At 43.7% G+C, this 26,046-nt stretch overlaps 1 protein-coding gene across 2 annotated transcripts in view; it reads left to right on the top strand.

Annotated features, from left to right (window-relative positions):
* LOC146080126 (DNA repair and recombination protein RAD54B-like) overlaps window positions 1–26,046 on the top strand; it is a 60,435-nt gene that overhangs the window by 33,530 nt on the left and 859 nt on the right. For both annotated transcript variants that reach the window (XM_083187044.1, XM_083187045.1), the window contains exons 5-14: window positions 2,611–2,883; window positions 3,962–4,124; window positions 5,281–5,506; window positions 8,023–8,230; window positions 11,075–11,214; window positions 11,529–11,819; window positions 14,959–15,125; window positions 16,104–16,365; window positions 19,536–19,602; window positions 25,130–25,330. In XM_083187044.1, the coding sequence (XP_083043170.1) occupies window positions 2,611–2,883; window positions 3,962–4,124; window positions 5,281–5,506; window positions 8,023–8,230; window positions 11,075–11,214; window positions 11,529–11,819; window positions 14,959–15,125; window positions 16,104–16,365; window positions 19,536–19,602; window positions 25,130–25,330 (1,998 nt within the window). The remainder of the gene's footprint in view (window positions 1–2,610; window positions 2,884–3,961; window positions 4,125–5,280; window positions 5,507–8,022; window positions 8,231–11,074; window positions 11,215–11,528; window positions 11,820–14,958; window positions 15,126–16,103; window positions 16,366–19,535; window positions 19,603–25,129; window positions 25,331–26,046) is intronic.

The following is a 26,046-nucleotide window of genomic DNA, read 5'->3' on the forward strand; positions in this document are numbered from 1 at the left end:
AGTGTGTCTTATGCACAATAAAGGAAGCATTTGCCAGTGCTCCATGTTACATTCTGGCAAATGCCTCCATTTCATACCAACTATCCACCCAAGCCCAAAGTGTGGCGAGCGGACGCGTTACGCATCCTCCCGACTTGTTCATACCCATACTATCCACATCGGCGTAGAGTTGATTTTATAAAGTGAGGCGAGCCCGAAGGGTGGTGAGCGGACGCGGATTACTTTACATGTATTCCGCATCCCCTCGCGTTTCGTGCTCGGTGGCTCACCACGCTTTATAAAATCAACTCCACGCCGACGTGGATAGTGGGGGTATGAACAAGTCGGGAGGACGCGTAACGTGTCCCCTCGCGGTGCTCGCTGCGCTGGCCACGCTTCGGTTTAAAGAAAACATTCACACCTGCCATATCATACATCTGAAACAGTAATGACGACATGTGTTAACGTAACTGGATTTTAGTGAATAATAAAGAAGAAAAAAACACTTAAAGTACAATAATATCAAATAACAAGACAAAGAAAATAATAAAACAGTTATTTTTCAGTTTCTGCATTCTGTGTGCAGCTGTGTCTGCATTTGTGGCCATTGGGAGTCACAAATTTGTCAGCCGTTGGGAGCAGAGTTATTGCATATAGAATCCGCTGGAAAGGTTTTTCAGCGCCGATAGATTTGCGCCAAATAAATTCCTGAAGATATGAGTCCAGATTTTAGCGCGCAGTGCCCCTTTGCCTTTTGTTCCGTCACTTGCAACATCCCCACAGCCGTTCAATGTTTTGAGTATGAACCCCAGTCTCCGGGTCCATGAAATTATACTTGTGGTACCCTGCCTGCTCAAGCTGTTCAGTGTTGTGTGCACGCCAGCAATCAGAATATAAAGTGGTACCCGGTTCTATATACTTGTTGATGGCGGACATCAGGATGCTGGCGTCACGGCTGGCCACAGGCATTACAAAACACTCACAGGTGTTTCGGGATATGCCTCCAAGCAACCACTGTTGAGGCAGGACGCGTCTGACATGACTTTTTCTCTGGACAAAGAGACTCTCGTCCGCTATTTTGCCCGGACCGCTAATACGGCGTTGGGGCTGCAACATTAAATCCAGGGTGCTGGCCTCCCGCATAAGGTTATTATACAGCACAGTGGTTTTCTTTGAAATTAAGAGGCGGTGCTCACAAAATGTGATACTGGTTAGCTCCTCCGCCCAACAAAACACGAAGCGTAGAAGCGTCATAAATGTGAGATGGCATCCCTGAAACCACTGTGGGGCCCGAAGACTAGCCTTCTTGCCGCAGCTTCTTATGTGGCAGTGCCACATCCGCTCCTTGACATTGTCTCATTGGATGCCCATTAGCACATGTCTTTGTCTCTGGGAGAAAGTGGTGCCGCTGTAAGAAATTCACTGACTCCTCCTACGTCTGCGGCAGGTTAAAGATAGTTAATTTGTAGGCAGCCATAACTGACACAATGTACTGCTGACTGACTACGATAACTTCCTACCGCTGACTGACTACGCTGGCTGCGGGAACACTACGCTGGCTCTGACAGGGTCACTGGCTATGCTAAGCGGCCGCAGGAACACTACGCTACTTCTGACTGACTACGCTAACTACGTTGGCCGCGGGAACACTACGCTGATTCTGACAGGGACGCTGCGCTGACAACATAACTGCCGCCGTGAACCTACACAAGTATTGATAAATCTATTCTTTTAATACAAATGTTAAAATGTAAATGCTTTCTTCCACTCCCTATAGAGTTGGTAAATATAAACCTGAGACCTTAGTTGCCAATATTCCTAAAAGTAACAAATGGACATAATTACCGTAATAATAAATACAGGAGTACAGTAAGTGTAAACATCATATACAGACAACAGAATCACAGTGCCACCCAGTGGTCATAATGTCATCTTACTGCTTGCTTGGCAATACAGTGTAATGGTAGAAAAAAATCTGTGCAAGGGTGTTTTTTTCATTATTGTTAATATTTTCCTACACAAGGAAGAGATATTCTTTATATATCCCAGCTTCATAAACTGGATGTTATAATTAAGTTATATGATGCAATACAATGTGATAAGTCATAGACCTATGGACCTAAAGGATGTTCTTTGAGAAGAACAGTATATGAGAATTTATTTTACTAAGCCGGGTTATAGATAGAGTGTGTGCACACTCCAAAGTAGATTTCAATCTAAATCTCTGAATCAGTAAAAAATTTTTTTAAGAATAATTGCTGAGTTAAAAGGACCTTTGCGAAGAAAGTTTTTAAACCTTAGCATTTTCCGATTTGCAGGATTCCATGTTGGTTTCCTGTACACTAGTTATATTATTCCATCAGGAAAAGTTGTTGACTGTGCTCTCCAGTGTACTAATTACACTTATCTTCTGCCTTCTTGAATCTTATAAGATATCCAGCTTACTTACATTTTTGTTGAAAAAATATAGTCTTCATAAACCCAGGAGATTTAAATGTTTTTTTTTTTTTAGAAATCACGATCTTGTCAAAAAGATTTTATTCTGTATCTTTCTTTATGATGACTGATTTTTACAGCTGTTTTTTTTTATAAAGTAATATACAATATATAATGAATAGATCCTCCTAATAGGCTCCGGATACAAGCTGAAGGATCTAGAGAACTTAGAAGACGGCCACACCTTGATGATTGGTGGTAAAGAGATTGAAGTGATGGGTAAAATCTCAGCAGAGGATTACAGCAGCGGCAGATGCTTCCATGCAGCAGAAGTGGCTCCTACGCAGGCAGCTTCAGATATCGTCCATCTAAAACCATTCAGCAATCCGTTAAAGAATCACAGCAGCAAAGAAGCCATTTCAGGAGAACTTCAGATGTGCAAACCGCGTCATGACCCCAACCTACCAAGTACCAATTTCTAAGACCTCTTATTTGCAACTAAAGCTTATTCTGGATAGAATCCATAGTGTCTATGAGGAATGTTCTGTTAATTGGCTTTTTCTATTTTTCCAATGATTGTCTTTAAACTGGGTACACACTGGGGTGACCACCAGTCATTCCAACTTTTACTGCCGATTTCCCTTAAGCTCAGAACCAACCTAATGTGATCGTACAAACACTGCAGTCTTGCTAACCACCAAGCAATATTTCACATTGTTTGTATGCTAGTGGTATATCGTTGTTCCTGTACACACTAGAACAACCTTCCTGCAACAAGTGGCATGAAGATGACGTCAAATTGGTCTGACATATCATTTGTCTGGTCTGCTATACACACCACGCGATAGGCACCAAACCGCTACGCGATCTCACTAGGTTTGCTGTGCAGCACATCAAACCTAGCGTTGCAAGCTGCCACATGAGCAACCATATTTTGCATACGCACTGAGCGATGTAGGTGATGTGCCTATCCTATTCGTATGACCTGTCGGCATATCACCCAGTGTGTACATGGCTTTTGAGAACTATAATGGGACTTGGGGAAGAATTTAGGTATTTAATTTTATACATGCCATTGGCACAAGTCTGCTTTTGGACTCCTCTGTTTCCAAATAGCACTAAAATTCATATAAGGGGCACAAAAGACCAGCAGGAGAGGAATTTGTGCTAGAGTGTGCAACACAATGGGCCAGATGGACTAAGCTCCAAAAAGTTATACAATTAAGAGTGATAACCAACCAATCAGCTCCCATTTGCCATGTCACAGATTGTATTTGAAAAATGTCAGGCAGGAGCTGATTGGTTGTTTATCACTCTCCATTTTATCACTTTTTCAAGCTTAGTTCATCTGGCCCTATGTCTTCAAAAGATGGGCTATGGTTTCACAGCCATTTAACAGGGCTTAATACAGACAACTTGCCCTTTTTTTCAGCAACACTGCTTGACTACGGATGGTGCTGAGTTCACCATTACATGTAAAGCACTTTTATGATATTTTTCGTAATGATAGTATGTTCCCAATATTATGTATTTTGTCTTTTGGAAGATGCCGTAGTGATGCCCAGACCATCACTTCATCACCAGCAGTTGTTTAATAAGTCTGGCTTACCTGTAGTAGACGTCGTGGTGGATCCATATGTGACTGTTCATCTAAGACCCCACCAGAAAGATGGAATTCTGTTTCTGTATGAGTGTATAATGGGAATGAGGTAAGACCAACGTTCGCTATTGGGACATAGAAGTGTAAAGAGTAAAATAACAAGTCTCCAGCAAGGGCAGCCAGTGACTGAACATCTAGTCAAGCAGGGATACGGACGTCAGGTCGGCCCAAGAAAGGTCGACACTCCTTCGGTCGACAGTGTCCTTAGGTCGACCGGTGGAAGGTCCACAATGCAGAAAGTTGACACGGTTTTAATGATTTTTTTCCCCCCACTGTGGTTCCAGAACAGACGGTATTTCATGCCCTTCATCCTGTAGGGCATGGAGGGAGAATAAAATAGCGTGCCCGAAGCATCACGAGTGCAGCGAGCGATGCGAGGGGCTGCCGTACACTAAGACAGTGTCCAGAACTAGACGTCTAGATGTAGACGCCTAAAAAAAAATAAAAAAATATACGTGTTGACCTTCCGCCAGTCAGCCTAAGGACACAGTCGACCTTCAGTCCCTGCCGACCTTCTGCCTGTCGATCTTCCGCCGGTCGAAGTAAGGCGTGTCAACCTTTCTTGGGTCAACCTAACGGTCCGTATCCATCAAGCGGCAGGTATTTTCATTCTTTAAGCAAAAAAATTAGCAAGCTTAATATCCGTTAAGATTTGTATCGTTCTGATAAATGATTGGGATGGTGGAGATTGCACATGGCATTGTTGTGCCAGCTAGCGGACTGTTTGTCGATGAAATGCACTGTTTTGTATGTTTGTTCAAGCCGCTTAAAAAGTAAAGTGAATACTGTAATAATACATAATAATAAAATCTATAATACAATAATGTTTCTAGTGGAACCAGAAGGACCCATCAGTCATTGCCACCAGGAGGTAGAATGGGACGCCAAGTAGTAAATATATTGTGTTATAGGAAAATGTCTCCCAGAATGCCTAGCTCCTCTAGAGCCACTGTGAGATCCAGGTTATATGTTGACAGTGTCTAGGTAAAAAGGTCGACAAGGAAAAGTTGATTCAAGCAAAATGTTGACTTGGCAATAATCAACACATGAAATGGTCAACTTGGTCTTTTTTTAACCTTTTGTGAATGGCCTGCTGCATGCTGACCTTTTGGCGTTGACCTTCTGACTGTCTGCGATATAATTCATACCCGATCTATGCACATGACCACGTCTGCACTGTTAATCATCACCTTCTCCGCACACAGGGTTAATGGCCAGTTTGGAGCCATTCTCGCCGATGAGATGGGTTTAGGTAAAACTCTTCAGTGCATCGCTCTGATCTGGACTCTTCTCCGGCAAGGTCCGTATGGAGGCAAACCCCTCGTAAAGAGAGCTCTGATTGTCACTCCAGGGAGCTTGGTGAAGAACTGGAGGAAAGAGTTCCAGAAGTGGTTGGGAACAGAGCGAATGCGAGTCTTTGCAGTGGATCAGGTATTCAATATAACCTGAAGGTGGGGTGTTCGGATGCTGCGCTGTGGACTATTCTAGTGTTGGGGCTGCGGAATGTGTATTCGGTGCACTACAAATACCTTACAGATATATGGAAAGGACAAGGTGTCACTGGGCGCTCGCAGTCACTAGAGCCAATCTAGTGTTCATTCTAGCACTCGCTGTCTTTGAAAATCCATGCAGTTCCTCTTCCCTACCTGTGGTGTCGCTGTCTGCTGTGGTGCTTCTAGCACAGTATGGTCTGTATATCAGCACTGATATGCAAACCAGACCTGTGCTAGAAACACCACAGCAGACAGCGACACCCCAGGCAGGGAAGAGGAACTGCATGGATTTTCAAAGATAGCGGTTGCTAGAATGAACACTAGCCAATGTAATATTTAGATGGAAATGAATGTCATACTATAGGTCTTTTCGTAAGACAATCTTTGTATTAATATTAATCTCACAAATGAGACAGAAGTATGAAGAGATCATTAAATATCAAATAATTATTGCATATGCAATATCGTAAAAGACTTTTTCTAAAAAAAAAAAAAAAAAACTCCGGTACTTATGTAGTATCTGGGCGTCTGATTTTGTGATTGTATGCCTTACCTTAAGGCATATAATCAGATGCGATGCAATGCGATTCGATGCGATTTTGCATAGGATTCAATGTTAAGAAGGTCCTGTTCATTTCCCCACTATCCAAGTGGGAATAGAGTTGATTTTATATAGCGTGGCGAGCGCAGCGAGCCACCGAGCCCGAAGCGTGGCGAGCGAAGCCGCATATTTCTTAAAAAGTATTCTGTGTCCCCTTGCGGGGCTCGCTACGCTCGCCACGCTTCGGGCTCGGTGGCTTGCTGCGCTCGCCACAGATTTATATCCAACTCCATGCCCACTTGGATAGTGTGGAAAGGAAAAGGACCCCTTTTTCCCATTGAATTCTATGTTAAAATGGACTCAGACCATTTTAACATTGAATCCTATGGAAAAATCTTGACCATCGCATACGATTTGGTCGCATGCGATGCGATGCGATCCGATCCGATTTCTAAATCGGACGCCCAGATACTACATAAGTACCTCAACTCCTTATAAAAAATACAGTTTACATAAAAATTCCATAAAAAATGATTGTACCATAAAGACTTCACAAATTCATTTAAATGCAGTACTGATCACTATTGAGAGACGTGACCAATGGAATGAGGTGGTGTTGCTCTAAATGAGTGCAACAGAGGTTTTAAATTGTGCTGCTAGTACCGGTATGCACATGCAAGATGGTGGGTGGCAGGGGAACATGCACATAGAGAGACAGTGTGTGTGCATGCGGAAGCGGTTGGTCTTTTCTGGTAGTGGGTTAAGTCCTCAGGCTTTTAGATGGATTCTGGTTGGTGGTGTAGCTCAAATGAGCAAAGTACCTTGGAGGTGGAGTTTCTGCCGGCAGACTTCCGTCAGCGCTGTTAGTGCGCACTGCAGCGTTTGGCGGGTCCTGTAATATTCACCTGTGATGTCTCGTTTGTGAGATTAATATTAATAAAAAGATTGTCTTATGAAAATACCTATAGTGGGACATTCATTTCCATCTAAATATTACATTCGCTCTGGTGACTGTGAGCGCCGAGTGACACCTTCTGGTGTACCCCTGTCCTTTCCAATTCCATATAATCTACATGTAATGCTATGGTGTAACAGCCGCAGTTATTTTCTGATACAAGTTCTGTTCTGCTCCGTGTACAGACTCAGCCACACACAATAAGTGTCATATATCATAATTAATGAGCACAGTCTACCCGTGTGTCTTAGGGCCTTATTCTAGTTCACTCTTTCTGACAAAATCCTTCTTAGATGGACAAAATCATGTGCACTGCAGGTGGGGAAGATGTTACTTGTGCAGAGAGAGTTAGATTTGGGAGGGGTTTTACTTCAAAGTGAGATCTATATTGCAGTGTAAATTTAAAGCAGCCAGTATTTACCCTGCACAGAAACAAAATAACTCACCCAAATCTAATTCTCTCTGCACATGTTACATCTACCCCCCTGCAGTGCACATGGTTTTGTCCATTTAAGAAGGATTTTGTCAGAAAGAGTGAACTAGAATAAGGCCCTTAGACACATGGCTTTGTGACTTAGACGCATTATAGGCAAATAGTGGAATGGCACAGGACCTGGAGGCTCACTCATGCCAGGCATGGAGGCTAATTGCGCGAGGACACATCTGTATGTTCGCACATGGTGCAGTTACAATTTAAAGGCACATTATCAGCAATGTGCTGGAAATGTGGTGAGTGTTCATAGCAGGTGACATCAACAGACGAGACTATGTCAAAAGACGCTAATATGGTGGCAACAGCATGCGACTCAGACTGAGCCCCTAGGTGCGCTATGAAAGCAGATACTGTTGTGGGTATAGTAAATCTTCTATCCTTTTCTTCCTGGTGTTAATCCATTTACATGTAAACTCTGGCTGTTATGTGGAGAACAGAAGGAATAATAAACGCGTCTGTGTCTAGGATCACAAAGTGGAAGAGTTCATCGGCTCTCCCCTGTACTCTGTGCTCATCATCAGCTATGAGATGTTACTACGCTCTTTGGAACAAATACAGAGTCTGGCTTTCGATGTGATCATCTGCGACGAGGGTCACCGTCTCAAGAACAGTTCTATAAAAACGACTTCTGCGCTCAGCGGCTTGTTGTGCAGCAAAAGAATTATCCTATCAGGTGACACCTCTGCTTATTGCATGTGGTTTACTTCTAATCTCGGGCATATCCGATAACCGCACTCGAAAAGGGCAAACGGTTCTTATCTGCCTTCAAATTCTATGTTTCTCTGATCCAAATAATCAATTACCCTCTTTATATATTTTTTAATTGATCAAACGTTTGCATCTTCCAATACGCCAAACACAGTAACCGACTTGCAGCCGATCTGGCCTGGCCAATATCTTGACGTCACCTGGACCGGCTGAATATAAACATATATTGCCAAATTGACCTGCATGTTCAGTAGATATCACTCATCGTTAACGTTACGCGAGAGTGTGCATCGTTAACAATATTGAGTGTACATACTAGAGCGATGTAGTGAACGGTATCATTCAAAAAGCCCTTTCTGAATGATATCTTTCACTATATCCTCTAGTGCAGGCATTCCCAACCACGGTCCTCAAGGCACACAAACAGTGCAGGTTTTAGTGATATCCAGGCTTGAGCACAGGTGACTTAATTAGTACCTGAGGGATTCTGATTAAACCATCTGTGTGGAAGCCTGGATATCACTAAAATCTGCACGGTTGGTGTGCCTTGAGGACCGTGGTTGGGAATGCCTGCTCTAGTGTGTATGGGGCTTTACAGGTCGGGTGATCTTGCTGCCAAGATTAAATTTAATTTTTTCAAATATATCTGTGTAAATATTCTTTCTTTGTTGAAGTATAACTTTAGAACCTAGGAGAGAAAAGGTAGGTGGCTAACCCAAAGGGAAATAATGTTCTATTGAGGCAAAATACCCTGTTTGTCTGTTCAGAGAGCGAGTAGGGTATACTAGGTTGACTTTTATCAACTTTTTTCTTTCCATTTTAAAGTAATGGTCATTTAGTATATTTGGGTTTTAGCCACAAAAGTCATTGAAAATATACATTCAAATGTTATGACTGTCAGCATTGTCATTGTTGACCTACTGGTAGAGGATGTATGATGTATAGCATTGTTCTAAGATCTACCAACAGGTCATGTTTTTCAGGCGGGTTGGGATCATTTGGTCTACAGCATGATGGTCGACATGGGAACAGGTCATCATGGCTCTAGGTCGAAATGTCATTAGTTCGACAGGTCATTAGTTTGACAATGTCTAGGTCAACAGTCAAAAGGTCGACATGGGGTTTTTCACTTTTTTTTTACCTGAATGTCAACACAGTCGATATGGACACAGTTCAAAGTGCACCGCATCCCCTTGCATCGCTCGCTGCGCTCGTGATGCCTCGGGCACGATGCCTCGCTACGCTCGACATACTATTTTATTCTCCCGCCATGCCCTAGTGGATGGTAGGGCATGAAATACCACCTGTCGGCACATGTTGGCTCAAAGAGACAGTGAAAAACCCCATGTTGACATTAGGTCAAAAGGTCAACATGGGGTTTTTCACTGTTTCTTTGAGCCAACATGTGCCGACAGATGGTATTTCATGCCCTACCATCCACTAGGGCAGGTGTGGGTAACCTCGGGCCTGGGGGCCGTATGCAGCCCCCGTAGCCAGTCTGAGTGGCCCTCCCACCCGCCCGGCCGATTTGACTCTAGTCAAGCACAGGGAAATTCTTGCAAGAGGTCGGTAGTTCTCGCGAGATTCCTCTTAATCATCAGCAGCCGGAGAGAGTCAGTCCTATCCAGCGGCAGCCGCTCGGAGCGTGGAACGGCTGCAGCAGGACAATTTGTAAGAGACATTTTTACATATGGCCCCCGAAGGATTTTTTCCCCATACAAGCGGCCCTTGGCACAAAAAAGGTTTCCCACCCCTGCACTAGGGCATGGTGGGAGAATAAAATAGCGTGCTGAGCGTAGCGAGGCACCGTGCCCGAAGCATCACGAGCGCAACGACCAATGCAAGGGGATGCGGTGCACTTTAAACTGTGTCCATGTCGACTGTGTTGACATTCGGGTAAAAAAAAAGTGAAAAACCTTATGTCGACCTTTTGACTGTTGACCTAGACATTGTCGAACTAATGACCTGTCGAACTAATGACCTTTCGACCTAGAACCATGTCGACCTTTTCCAAAGTCGACCTAATGACTGTCGACCATCATGCTGTAGACCAAAGGACGGCATCCCATTTCAGGCAACCTGTGGATCTATAGTAGGAATGAATGCAGCATGTTTGCGAATGTGACAGTTAAGGTGCGTACACACTGGGCAATATGATCGCTGGCAATATGATCGCTGGCAATATATTGCTAGCAATATATTGCTCAGCAATCATATTGCCCCGTGTCCCGTTTTCATCTGCGACCAGAGATGGTCGCAGATGAAAATGTAAACACTGCTGGGTGAAGAGGCGGGGGATGTCGCTGGTCGAAGGAGCATGTTCCTCCGACCAGCGACCATTCAGGGGCTGAAAAGGGGAGCGCGCACCCGGCGATTTATCGCTGGTGCACACTCCAATCACTGGCAATATGGTCGCTCAGCGACCATGTTCCCAGCGATTTCAGCCCCTATCGCCCCCGCGTGTACACAGCATTAGTAATGGCTACAGCTGTGCACTAGTTCAGGTGGTCTGGGAAATGTGAACCATTTGTAGCTCTCGGGACTGGTTTGGCTAGCCCTGATCTAATTTATATCTCTGGTGTCCTACTTGTATTGAGAGTTGGCAGAGAAGCTACTCTGCTTCTGTGGTTAGAAATGAACCATTATTCACAGAGCCTGACTTTGGCTGACATCACTCGTCCTCACATTTTTCACATAGTTGCACATAGCAACTAAAAACAGGGGATTTAGTTGCTATGTGCAATTAATAATCGGTTTAGATCGGTGCAGGCATTACAATTGTAATAAGAACTATTCTGCTTTATCCAAGGCACTCCGGTACAGAATGATCTTCAGGAGTTCCATGCATTGATTGACTTTGTAAATCCAGGAATACTTGGCTCATCGTCCTCATATAAAAAAATCTATGAAGAGCCGATCATTCGATCCCGAGAGCCTACAGCAACTAAAGTAAGGATACAGGATGATAGGGCCCTTCCATAAATAACATGCACTGGAAAACTTGTCTCCAAATACAAGATATTTACAGGCTCCCACTGCGGCACTCAAACCTTAATTAGCATTTGTGGGCTACATGCAAAGGCAGCTAGTATTTACCCTGCATCCAAATCAAATAAATGCGTCCCCCCCCCCCCTCCATTGCAACATGGTTTTTCTGGGTGTAAAGTTACTTAAACTGTTTTCATTACTCCCAAAAGGGCCATATTGTGGCTTATATACATTTACATTGACGACCAGATCAACCCTCCTGTATGTTTTTCTAGGAAGAAAAAAAATTAGGAGACGAAAGAGCCTCTGAACTTGCCCGTCTTACAGGCCTGTTTATTCTCAGAAGAACACAAGAGGTCATCAATAAATTTCTTCCTCCCAAAATTGAAAGCATAGTCTTCTGCAAGCCATCCTCGTTCCAGCTTGATTTGTACAGAAAACTCCTGGACTCTCTGCCTGTTAGGGCCTGTCTGCAAGGCTCGGGGGAAGGCAGCCGCCACCTGGTGTGTATCGGGGCACTGAAGAAACTTTGCAATCATCCATGTCTGCTTTATAAGACTATCCAGGTCAGTGTATGTATCACAGGTCTTTCACTTTATATGGTGTGCTTAAAATACAGGCGAAGTAGACATTAAACAGGGGACACTATGAGGATGGTGATATTACAGTATGGTGCAGTTTTGCTCAGCAGTAAAATGTGAGCTAAGATCTGGGGGCCTGATACTTTTACAGACATAGGGGGAGGGGCCCTAAACTGCACACCCTGGACATATGAGGTGCTACCTGCTGAGACTTGTAGTGCAGCAAGCAGGAGGAGGAGTTTGCAGGTGCACACTAAATATATATTCTAGACCTTTTAATATCTTGCTATATTGCATTTGAGGTTATTAGCATAGTAATGGCCATTAGTATCGGCTTGTCCACCGCGTCCAGGTTACCTCATTAGGACAAGTCCCTAACACTACTCTGGGACAGGTCCAGGGCACAGGGCCCCCCAGGCCTGCCCAGCAGAACCACCCCATGGCATCACATTAGTGTGAAATTAAAGTGATAGTAAAAGGGATAGGGGAAATTATATGTGATAGGACTTACCTACAGTAGGTAAGAAGTAATAATAGTATATATTAAACAAACTAAAGGGGTGATTGAAAGTATACGATATGATGCCATGGAGCAGCCCAGCAACAGCAGCCCAAAGAGCCCTGCGCCCCAAACACAGTCCCACAGACTAACACTCAGCATATATGTATAGTAGGACTTACCCTCATAGTGCCAAGCTGAGGTGTGCAGTCTTGAATGTTGGGACTCCAACCTAATTAAAATCAATTTGGGACAGGTGGGTGGGGTGCAAGTTAAGGAGGAAGGCGTCTCTAGTTCCTTCCAGTGTGTATGAATACACAATATATAGTACATAGGGGGAGGGGCCCTAAACTGCACACCCTGGACATATGAGGTGCTACCTGCTGAGACTTGTAGTGCAGCAAGCAGGAGGAGGAGTTTGCAGGTGCACACTAAATATATATGCTAGACCTTTTAATATCTTGCTATATTGCATTTGAGGTTATTAGCATAGTAATGGCCATTAGTATGGGCTTGTCCACCGCGTCCAGGTTACCTCAATAGGACAAGTCCCTAACACTACTCTGGGACAGGTCCAGGGCACAGGGCCCCCCAGGCCAGCCCAGCAGAACCACTCCATGGCAAGTCTCAGCAGGTAGCACCTCATATGTCCAGGGTGTGCAGTTTAGGGCCCCTCCCCCTATGTACTATATATTGTGTATTCATATACACTGGAAGGAACTAGAGACGCCTTCCTCCTTAACTAGCACCCCACCCACCTGTCCCAAATTGATTTTAATTAGGTTGGAGTCCCAACATTCAAGACTGCACACCTCAGCTTGGCACTATAAGGGTAAGTCCTACTATACATATATGCTGAGTGTTAGTCTGTGGGACTGTGTTTGGGGCGCAGGGCTCTTTGGGCTGCTGTTGCTGGGCTGCTCCATGGCATCATATCGTATACTTTCAATCACCCCTTTAGTTTGTTTAATATATATGTAGCACCCTTCACATTTATTATTACTTCTTACCTACTGTAGGTAAGTCCTATCACATATAATTTCCCCTATCCCTTTTACTATCACTTTAATTTCACACTAATGTGATGCCATGGGGTGGTTCTGCTGGGCAGGCCTGGGGGGCCCTGTGCCCTGGACCTGTCCCAGAGTAGTGTTAGGGACTTGTCCTATTGAGGTAACCTGGACGCGGTGGACAAGCCGATACTAATGGCCATTACTATGCTAATAACCTCAAATGCAATATAGCAAGATATTAAAAGGTCTAGCATATATATTTAGTGTGCACCTGCAAACTCCTCCTCCTGCTTGCTACTTTTACAGACAATCAGATGTCCTATACAAACATCCGCCTGTCCTATGCATCTATGTATGTGCACATCTATGTGGTAATACTGCCCCGAGGGCAGCAATCGTCATTAATATCGGCATTTAGTGCATCCAAATGAATAGGGTATGAGCTCTGCATAAGCTGTATACACCAAGTGCCTGCAGAACTGTGAGAATGAAGGGGCAGGGCAGTGCTAACTTTAAGAAAACCCTGATTGGACAGGTTCTGCCATAGCAATGGCATGCAGTCGGGATTCTGACAATCCAAATATTGATTATGGAATCCTGATGGACCTTGATGGTAAATACAGGGGTTCAGTTAGGCGAAGGCAGTCGGGTTTGGCTGCTGGAGGAATGGGTTAGGGGTAGGGTTAAAAACTTACAACAATTCACTTGTATAAATAAATGTCAGGAACCCTTTACTTGCATGTAGGAGCGCAGTAATGATTGTAGTCCGTAATCTAGAACAGGGGTCCTTAACCTATTTGGCTGTGGGACCCCATTAGACAATAAAAATAATGACAGGACCCCAGCAAGTTACTGCAGAAGGTCATCACATCACATGTGTGGTCAGCAGGCAGCACATACATGGCAGCATTGTGGAGGCACAGAGTGATGGGAGGAATCTAATATACCATAACCCATCACATCACATGTGTAGTCAGCAGACAGCACATACATGGCAGCATTGTGGAGGCACAGAGTGATGGGAGGAATCTAATATACCATAACCCCTCACATCACATGTGTGGTCAGCAGGCAGCACATACATATCAGCATTGTGGAGGCACAGAGTGATGGGAGGAGTCTAATATACCATAACCCCTCACATCACATGTGTAGTCAGCAGACAGCACATACATGGCAGCATTGTGGAGGCACAGAGTGATGGGAGGAGTCTAATATACCATAACCCCTCACATCACATGTGTAGTCAGCAGACAGCACATACATGGCAGCATTGTGGAGGCACAGAGTGATGGGAGGAGTCTAATATACCATAACCCCTCACATCACATGTGTAGTCAGCAGACAGCACATACATGGCAGCATTGTGGAGGCACAGAGTGATGGGAGGAGTCTAAAATAACAGACAATTCAACAGATTTGTCAGACTCCTTGAATCACTGACTGAGATTAAAAAAAGTCATCAGCCTGATGGTCAGCAACATGGAGTCGCAGCCCCATGCTGAGAAGGTCGGGACCCACTTTGAGAACCACTGATCTAGAACATTACTGTTCATAGTACAATGACATGAATCTAACAAAAAGCTGTATTTGATTTTATGTTTTATTTCAGGAGAAGAGAGCAAATACCGACACTGAGGAGCGGAGCTTCTATGAGAGCTTAGTTCATCTTTTCCCCGATGATTATAATGGCGGTAAGCTCTCAGAGTCGGAGTCTGGAAAGCTGCATGTATTAACAAAACTGTTATCAGCGATAAGGGAACACAGTCCATCTGAGAGGTAGGTACACTTAGAGAAAAGATCATTTATCAGTGCATAAAAGACTGACTGCAGACCAACAGATGTGTCCACATACATCTATCCTCTGGGCACTAAACATAACGCATCAGCTCAATGTAACTCGGTAGCACTGAGCGTCTTTGCATGCGAGTTTCCCTTCGAACGCATCTCATTCACAAAATGGTGTTTATATGATGCACAAGCAGCTTCTGCTGCTTAAAATGATATGCAGCATTCCTATATTCAATGTGCAGAAAACTTAGTTAGCCCCGCGCAATGTGTCAGCAGTATTACTGCGTATAATAAGGAAAAAGATAAACTTGTGATAAACTCTGTGTATCGTTATGCTTTTCTAGAGTTGGCAGCTGTAAATAAGAATTGGTTAGTATCAGAAATGTTTACACTCTTTATAGAGGAGGCTGGCGAAAGTTTCCAGATGTAGTTAAGACTCATACACACAGGGCGATATTAGCTAATATTGCTGGAGATATGGTCGCATGCTCCTGCGACCAGCGGCTTTTGCCTGCAATATCTCTGGTCGCTGGTCAATGATGGTGCCGGACATCATCTAATTGCACCCCTCCGGCATACATGGAATGGACGAGGGGAGAGCCGTAAACAGCCACTATCCAGGCTGAGCAATACCGCTGGCAAGAAGCGTCAGGTTAACACGGGGTCAGAGCGATTGTACTACATCTGGGAACTTCTCACAGTCTTAAGGAGCATACACACGAGGCGATTTTAACACCATTTCTCAGCGATCTGACCGCGTGTATGGCCCCGGACTGCAGCAATGCGCAGTCCTGTGCAATGCTATCGCCCATAGAGATAAACAGTGCATTCATTGTCTATCCTGCTTGCTCACCCCTTCTGCCTCATGCTTTTATTACCTTTATTTTACTTGTTTTTACTTTTGTCTTGAATATTTTCATCATTTAGAATGCACCAATTGAAGCTGCTGTTCATTGTATCTTGCAGAGTGGTTCTGGTATCTCATTATACCCAAACTTTGAATATATTGCAAGACATGTGCCAGCAGCATGGGTATAAGTGCACCAGGCTGGACGGACAGACGCCCGTTACCCACAGGCAGCAGATTGTGGATGGATTTAACAGCAAATATTCCTCAGACTTTATCTTTCTACTTAGCTCCAAAGCTGGCGGTGTGGGGCTGAACCTGATTGGAGCGTGTCACTTAATTCTCTATGATATTGATTGGAATCCTGCTAATGACATACAGGTATGCATAGTCTTATGTCGGTTTTATTGGCAAAGTTTTTTTTTTATATTATTAGAAGTCTTAGTTTTGGAAGAAAACATCTGATGACGTTTTTCCACCTAACTGATTGTGTCACTGTGTATGTATTATGTGCTTCTGAATGGGGTAGGATAGGCCCTCATATACTTATTGGGGTAGTGTGCCATTGTCCTGGGGCCATTCTTCTGCTTTGTTCCTGGCACTGTCATGGGACCCCAAGATATGTGTGTCTACCATTGTCCTGAGATTGCACCAATCAGCATGCCTGAGCTTGTTGTGGGACTCCCAAGTATCAATGTGACCTCAAGCAAGTTCTTGGAAGCCAAACGATGTAGTTCCCACTAGAACGCAGGCCTTATCTGGCCATTATGGGAACACCAAAGACATTATAGAATTTAGGTTCTAAACTGTTTTATTGATTGTTAATGACCAACAGCGTAAGCCACGGTAGATCTGTAGTTGGGCTAAGCTGGACACATCCTCCGGCATGGCCATACTTGCCTACCTTCCCGGAATGGCCGGGAGGCTCCGGAAAATTGGGTCCCCCTCTGCAGCCCCCTTCCCCGCTGTACCAAACAGTGGGATTTGTGGGACCATGAATTAGGCGTGGGGCTAAAATGACGCGAATCGTGACTGCCAAAGGGGCAGGGCTTGGTGATGTCAGCCTCCCCTGCTCTCCTGACAGGCACAATCTGGTCGGAGAGGAGAATAGAAAAGTAGGCAAGTATGGGCATGGCTGCTTAGCCATAGAAATAAGTGACTGCTACCATCCAGCTTGTTCATTGCTTGGGCAGATTTACCAATTCCTATAATCACTGCAGTAGATTGCATTGCACTGACTAGAGAGCATTTCATTTGGCAGACCTGGCCAATGAGCATGAGAGTGCTGCTATGAGGTCATAACATGACATAGTACAAGTAGGTGCTGGTTAATCCAATTTTATATTTGAGTATTCAGGGGATTTACTAAATGGGAGTTCTATTGCAGATGGAATGTTGCCCATAGCAACCAATCAGAATGTACTTATTTATCTAGCACCTTCTAGAACAGGCATGTCCAACGTTGGCCCTCCAGATGTTGTGAAACTACACATCCCAGCATGCTTTGCAATAGTTTTAGCATTCTCTAATAGCAAAACTGTGGCAATGCATGCTGGGATGTGTAGTTTCACAACATCTGGAGGGCCAACGTTGGACATGCCTGTTCTAGAAGATCATAGATATAATCTGATTGGTTGCTGTGGGAAACACCCCGTCTTCAATAGAACTCCCACCTTTGTAAATTTCCCCCTGTGTGTCCAGGAATCAGGCAGACACAGCCCCTATGGTTCTAAACCGCAATAAACGACGTATTCTCTGTATAAAGAGAGAACCCTGCTCTCGGCACACTGGCTTATTCTCCCATCACGCCGTAGTGGATGTAGGCCATGGAATACCGCCGGTCAGCACGTGGCGGTTTAAAAAAAAAAAAAGGTGAAATACTCATGTCGTCCTTTTGACTGTCTAACTTCCCATTATCGACCTAATGTTTATGTTGACCTTCCAACCCTTCCAACCTTAGCCATTGTGACCTATTTCATGTGTCGACCTAATTACCATATTCCATCAATCCATGGTGCCAGGCACTTTGCACAGATACCATAATTATTCCATTTACAAGGCCTGATTGCAAAGCAGATTAGTAAAGAAAATAAAAGACATATAGTATGAGCTTAATGTGCTGAGAAGGAAATGGCCAGGATACGATAGGAGTAAGGAAAGGGAAGACCAGCCAGTAGATGGAGAAGCATAAGACTACAGTGGCCAGTGTTTAGTCAGGTATACTTTGTCCAGCAGGTGGCACTGTTGTCTTATATGGCTAAATATTGTTCTTTCTAGTCTAGAACATCTGAAACCTATTTCATCAAATAAAGTTAGATGCAGTGCTTCAGCGTATAAACCATTGTCCCTAAGTTATTCTTCCGTATTCTTTTATTGAAAGTCAATGTTATGTTTTTGAAATGTACCCATCCAACACCTTTTCTGCCAGCTCTATCATGTATTTCCCTTTATCCCAGGGGTTCTCAAACTAATTTGCTCTGGGACCCCATCAGACAATAAAAATAATGACAGGACCCCAGCAAGTTACTGCAGAAGGTCATCACATGACATGTAGTCAGCAGACAGCACATACATGGCAGCATTGTGGAGGCACAAAATGATGGGAGGAGTCTAATATACCATAACCCATCACATGTGTAGTCAGCAGACAGCACAGACATGGCAGCATTGTGGAGGCACAAAATGATGGGAGGAGTCTAATATACCATAACCCATCACATGTGTAGTCAGCAGACAGCACAGACATGGCAGCATTGTGGAGGCACAAAATTATGGGAGGAGTCTAATATACCGTATCACATCACAGGTGTAGTCAGCACATGCTTGGCAGCATTGTGGAGGCACAAAGTGATGGGAGGAGCCTAAAACAACAGACAATTCAACAGATTTGTCAGACTCCTTGAATCACTGACTGAGATTAGAAAAGTCATCAGCCTGATGGTCAGCAACATGAGTCGCAGCCCCATGCTGAGAAGGTCGGGACCCACTTTGGGGTCAGGACCCACAGTGTGAGAACCACCACTTTATCCCTACAAAGATAGACTGGATACATCTATGTTCGCTAAATGCACAGCCTGTAGCAGTGGTTCCCCAGCCTGAAGGTAGATGTAAGAAAGGTGGCTGTGGTAGTAGCAGTATCAGCGCTGTTATGTGCTTCAGAGGGAAATCTAGTAATGGAGCATTGTGTTCCTCCTGGAATGAGCCATGTTGGGAGGTATAGGTCTTGCAGAACAGGATCCGGCCACTGCTGACCGTATGTCTAGTGTTAGATAGTGCAGCGCAGCTGCACCGTGTTTAGCACATACATTGTAATGTATCTGTTCTCAACAAAATCCGGAAATTCCCGCCGTCCTGTCCTGCTGCAATAGAACCCGGCAGCTAATGTGCTGGGCTGCAGAGGAATACAGTATATGTGCTGGCTCCTTGCCGTGCAGCAGGTCCCGCTATGTGTGGCCCAAGCCTTAGTGCTCCTTGAAAACCGGGTTTGGGACCAATTGACCTATAGGATCGCAGATTATAAATGGTTAAATACAATTCTCCTTTCTGTCTAGGCAATGGCTCGTGTGTGGAGAGATGGTCAGAAGCACACTGTACGTATCTACAGGTTTCTAACCACAGGTGAGACGTGAAACTACTGATGCTCATAGTATGATGGCAGGTTTTAGGATAAATGTCCTCACGATCACTAGTCTATCTATCTATCTATGCAACTAACCTGTTGGTGCGACCTTTTTTTTCCCTTTCAAATCATATATATATTGGTTTTGTAAGAACATACAGCAAATATACATAGTGTATTTTCAAGCATTAGAAAAAACAAAGAATGGTAATGATTATTTATTTATTACCAGTTTCTTATATAGCGCACACATATCCCGCAGCGCTTTACAGAGTATAGTTGAACATTCACATCAGTCCCTGCCCCAGTGGAGCTTACAATCTATATTTCCTACCACATGTACACGCACACACAGACATTCTAGGGTTCCTTTTTTTGGAAGCCAATTGACCTAGCAGTATATTTTTGGATTGAGGGAGGAAACCAGAGTACCCGGAGGAAACCCACGCAAACACAGGGAGAATATACAAACTCCACACAGTTACGCTCATGGTGGGTATCGAACCCATGACCTCAGTGCTGCGAGGAAGTAATGCTAACCATTACACAGTCCGTACTTCCCCATTATCAGATAATGCAGAAGAAACAGTTCTTTCATCAGAAATTATGCATGACCGAGTGTACAAAAAACCTGTAGAGGCACATTAACAATGAAATCACACGTGTTCAAATCAATAAAAACATTCTCACACAGTGGCTAATGCATGTAATGTATAAACAATAAAACCGTAATGAAATGAAAAAAGAAAAATGGGTGGTAGGGAAAGGAGGGGGGAGGGGATAAGGTCATTCAGCTCTATCACAGAGGGTATATAAGCTCTGCATTGCTCATCACCAAACTGGCATAGAAACATGAAAATATAGAAATCGTAAAGACGAGCCATCTTTCTTTTTAATTCAATCATTTTTATTGAGTTTTTTTTGTTAAATAAAACAATAAACATCACATACAGAAATAGAAGTAGCTACAGCAATAAGATAAAACCGCAATCAAGATCAAATATTACATAAACATATGATAGTATATAGAGAGAAGGATGTACAAACCACAAGCTAGTGACAGAGTATCTCTATAACACAATTGTAGTCATTCAGATATCTGAAGGCGCCATTCGGGCATACCCATACAAAGGCACTATAGAATATATAGTAAAATACTATTTATAGACCATGGTAAACCATACCCTCCCATACAATAGGAAGTTGGTTAATTGTTTACAGAGACGAATTGCAGTAACCAAGCAGATCTAGAATATAGAATATATACCTAGTTATCAAAAAGGAAAATAAATCCCAAAATAAACCTACCCCAAATCCCCCCACCCTGTATATCCTACCTCCAACTTTGGCATACCAGGGTCCCATAAACCAACATTCCCCCACCCCACTAACTATAATACTTTGTCCCCCAAAGTTGGGGACAAAGTATTAATGGCCTTAAGCGAGGCTGAACCCAGCTCTCCCATTCTTAAGCAGATAAAGAGGATATATAGGACCTCATACAGAAGTATTTGTTACCAGAATATGAACATAGACAGATACTATAACATAGTTCAAAATGAAGTGAAAAAAAGTGCCCGCAGCAGCCCAGTGAGATCCTGACCAAGGATAACGGCAGTCCTCTGATTGAAGCAGGACCATGGGGGAGATTAAGTCCACCATATGTCCAATCCCAGGATTTACTTGAGTTACAGAACACAGTTCTCATAGGTACAGGATGTAGTACTAGCCAATTGTGTGCTCGCAAACATATTTAGTAGCCTTTGCGTAGAGGTATGTAGAGCCCGTATGATTAGGTGCATGGAGTCTACCATGGTTCTGAAAACAGCCAAATGAAGTACCCACTGTATGGAAATCAGAACCTAACGGATATCAATCATCTATTATATAATACACCGGTAGCAAGATGGCGGCGGCTAGCACGCCACCAGCACTTACCACCAGTGCAAATACAAGAACAGAGTGGCAGTCAGCAGGCAGGTGGAGAGAATGTAGCAGGAGAGTCAATATAATATTCAAAGTACAGTCACGAGCTCTTGGTTCCCCGCGCTATACCAATAATGTAGCCGTGGAGCACACAAATTGGCCACGGGTCACAGCCTGCGCTCCATGCGAAGCAGGATATATTCACAGCCGTCTGGGTCTCGATTAGTAGAGTCCGTATCAGGGGTATCTGATCACTCTGACACACTTCGATATATCAATTATCCTTTTATTTGGGAGAACATATGAGAAGTTACAACATATGAGAAGTGCAAACAGCAATTTATTCCCACATAACAAAGTTTCAAGATCATCAGCATATATTCTGATGAAAACCAATTTGGAGTCTTAAATGTTGGCATGTATCTATCTATCTATCTATCTAATTTGTAAAATAGTGTTGTAAATTGAAACAGATTTCACCTACATGATTGGACATATTAGATCACATGACATGCATTTTTCTCCAATGACCAGTACACCTCTACTTCCAACTGTAATTTGAACCTAATCAAAAATACACAGCGGTATCACCCCACAGGTGTAAACAGTAGCAGCTCTCACACACTGGGGAGCAGCACACCACTGCCTCACTCTGACACACATTTCCCATAATGTCGAATTTACCACATATCTCAAATACTATCACATCAGATCTCTTCACACATGAATATAGTTGGACGCACTGTGCCACCAGGGCGTGCATATATCAGAGTGTGATATTTATCACACTTTCTAGCCAGCAAGGACAGCTATAAAGGAGACCAGCACATCACAAAATATTTTTCAAGCAAATCGCAGCATTGTCATCAAGGATATAAAACAATACTTATCAGTATTTCCATGGGTGCTGCATACTAGCAGCTGAACCCCTGTACCTGTTGGTGGCCATACCACCTCCCTCATGAACATGCCCCAGTGAGTCACCAGCGTGGTCCTCTGTCGTCTGTACTATACATGTAGCTCAATTTTGTTGATGACTAGGTGCATATCGTTCAGTCTGTGCTCTGCGAACATCATGGACACTCCAAAACCTCCATTTAAATCAGGTAGAAACTCAACAAGTTGGTAAATATTGGACCACCACTTGAGGAAGAATTTTCACAGAAAGGGTAGTAGATAAGTGGAATAGCCTCCCATCAGAGGTGGTAGAGGCAAATACAGTAGTACAATATAAACATGCTTGGGATAGGCATATTGATATCCTTACAAAAAAAAAATAAAGATCAAATATGGTTTGAGGTAACATGTTTAAAACAGGGGCAGACTAGATGGGCCAAGTGGTTCTTATCTGCCGTCACATTCTATGTTTACTCCTGTATATCGTTGGTTGTTTTTGAAATTGCTCAGTGTGTACGCACAATGGGGGAAATTTACTAATATGTGTATTCTACTTCACATGCGTTGTTGCTATGGGCAACCAATCAGAATCTACTTCGTATTTATTTAGCACCCTCTAGACCAGGGTTGGCCAACCAATTAGAGGCCAGGAGCCCATAAATATGTTATGGTAAGACAAAGAGCCGATACCATGCAGAAAATGGGCATGACCTAGCTCGTACAAGACTACACCCTTAACTGGCACAATTACATGCCCCATTGGTTATTAGTGGGACCTTTGACTGCTTATTTTCAATAATTATTTTAAAAATCTGGCTTGAATGCAAATCTACTTGCTGTAAGTCTCTCACATGTGTTTCTGTAAGAACAGATCAATGTTTTGATTTAAATTATTTCAGTGTTGAAAAAATGACTCGAAAAGGTAAGTAGACAGCCCCCACACCTGCTCGGCTATGCAGCCGCAGGCTTTGTTCCCACCTCCTGACGCTGGGTACAGCATGCTCTTCCTGTGGTGCCATGACCAGCACAAGCGGAGTAGATCACAGTCAGAGGAGGAATGCAGCAGTGCCACGGGTGCGGGAGCCACATCTCATTCAGAGAAGAGCCACATGTGGCTCAAGAGCCACAGGTTGGCCACCCCTGCTCTAGACGATAGTAGACAGGATCTGATTTGTTGCCCATAGCAACATCACATGTGAAGTAGAATACACATCTTAGTTTATTTACCCCAATATTATTTGTGCTGGACTCCGGGAAGTTTCTATGGCAATCGTCAGCCGATATTGTTCACGGAGCATGTCGTCTAGTGCGTACCCAGCTTTGGACAATGTGAGAGCTGCCTACAATACGGGCATTTCCTATATAATAAATATGTAGCACAATATGCAGAGCAAAGACCAAGTAACACTGACCTCGATATGATTACAGTAACCAGTTATTGCAGACCAATATAGTAAAAATATCTTCTGCCTAATAACTAATGGAGGTTTTAGAAACCTCTTGTTCTGTTTTCTTCACACATCCAACTCTGGTGCTTCCTCGGGATTGCACATAACATAAAATCATAGAAGTGATGGCAGATATGTAACAGCCACTTGGCCCATCTAGACTGTTCCTTTTTTTACCTTTAGGTAACCTCAGTCCTATTTGATCCTTCAGTCTTTGGCCTTTATTCAGATCTGATCGCAGTACAAATTTGTTCTCAAAATGGGCAAAACCATGTGCACTGCAGGTGGGGCAGATGTAACATGTGCAAAGAGAGTTACATTTGGATGGGGTGTGTTGAAACTGAAATCTAAATTGCTTCATAAGCCAATCACAACAATGGGAGGATCAGTCCATTCACCTGTATGTACACAGTCAGGAGGCGCATCAAAAATTAGTAACAGACCAGCTTTAAATAAAATCAACAAGAATATTAAACAGGACACTTTATCTGATCCAAGTATCCGCCCATCCGTCCTTACTTAAGGTGCCCATACACTAGTAAGATTTATCTTCAGATCTGGCTGATTGGAACAAAACCATGGTTATGGATGAGTGACAGTTTGTCAGTTTTCCAGCATTTCCAAGCAAATGGTCAACTGTCATTTGCTCTCATCCATAACCATGTTTTTGTTCCAGCCAGACAGATCGGCAGATAAATCTGCGTGTGTATGGCCACCTTTACATCTTACAGCAGCACTGCCCAGTTTTACTTCATGTGTGTTTGTATTCACTGACGCACAGCAATATGAAGTAATATCCAATGATTTTACAATGTGTTAATAGCGGTACCTTACAAGTATTTTTCATTCATGAAAATAAATAAACCCTAATGCAACTGAGAGCCACGGACTACACGCAAAGTCTCCATTTTTAACTTCTCCCCAAGCCACTAGGAGGAACCACCACAGACACAAGGCTTCTGATACACAGTATTTTTTAGGGTTGTCTGCGATACTGAGATTGTATGAGAATTCATGATCCAGTGCCCTCTACATGCCATTATATCTCCCACCAATACGCTACAGTAATACCGAAACTAGACCATTGGCCAGAATTAGCCGAGTGCAGGAAATCATTGACATATTTATAATATGGCTACATTGGCGGCTGGAGATATGACGGTAACAGTGCACATCGGATAACAAGTGCCACAGGCCACTGACACACATATACATACTGTATGTGTGTCCTGACTCTCCCATGACTTTGTTCCAGGCTCCTTAGAGGAAAAGATCTACCAGAGGCAGATCAGTAAGCAGGGCCTCTCCGGGGCTGTGGTGGATCTGTGTAAGAAATCGGAACATATCCGTTTTTCTGTGGATGAGCTCCGAGATCTGTTCTCTCTGCATGAGGAGTCAGACTGCATTACCCACGACCTGCTGGAATGTGACTGTGTACAGACAAGACACCGCTCAGGTAAGCCTGCGTCCGTATAATGTCCGATGGGGTGTATTTGCCAACATGTGCCCATAAGTGTTGGTCAAATATTTAGCATCGCCATAATTTACTAATTCAATTTTGCTGCGGTAGCTGCCTTTACACCGGTGGTGTTCCTGGATCACACGTGTGCAGTGGACCTGGAAGCCAGGATCTCTGTAATACAAAATGGGTGTAGTCAATTGTGCATTAGGATTCCATTTTAGGGGTCAATCCAATTAACTTGCCCCCATATGTGAGGAATCTGAGTTACCCCTGAGTAAATGCCATTGGAATTCACCCCTTTGCAGCCATATAATAACAGCGGTGCTATCACAAAAGCGGCACATGTCGAGTAAATCTCGTGTAATCGGATTGACCCCTTGATTGCATCACTGAGAATGGGATGGTTTCATTTTTATACTGACAGACGTAGAATGGCTGTTGTTGCGTCCAGGATGCCAGTGACCCTAGACCTGGGGTAGCCAACTCCAGTCCTCGAGAGCTACCAACAGTTAACGTTTTCCAGGTCTCCTCACAGAATCACAAGTGAAGTAATAAGCTCCACCTGTGGATCTCTTTAAATGTGTTACTCTTTAATGAGCGCACCTGTGCACCTGCCAGGTGAGCTGGAAAACGTGAACTGTTGGTAGCTCTCGAGGACTGGAGTTGGTTACCCCTGCCCTAGACTATACAGTGCCATGCATGAAGGCAGT

Source organism: Crinia signifera, chromosome 5, assembly GCF_055691185.1.
Source record: "Crinia signifera chromosome 5, ASM5569118v1, whole genome shotgun sequence".
Classification (NCBI taxonomy): Eukaryota; Metazoa; Chordata; class Amphibia; order Anura; family Myobatrachidae; genus Crinia; species Crinia signifera.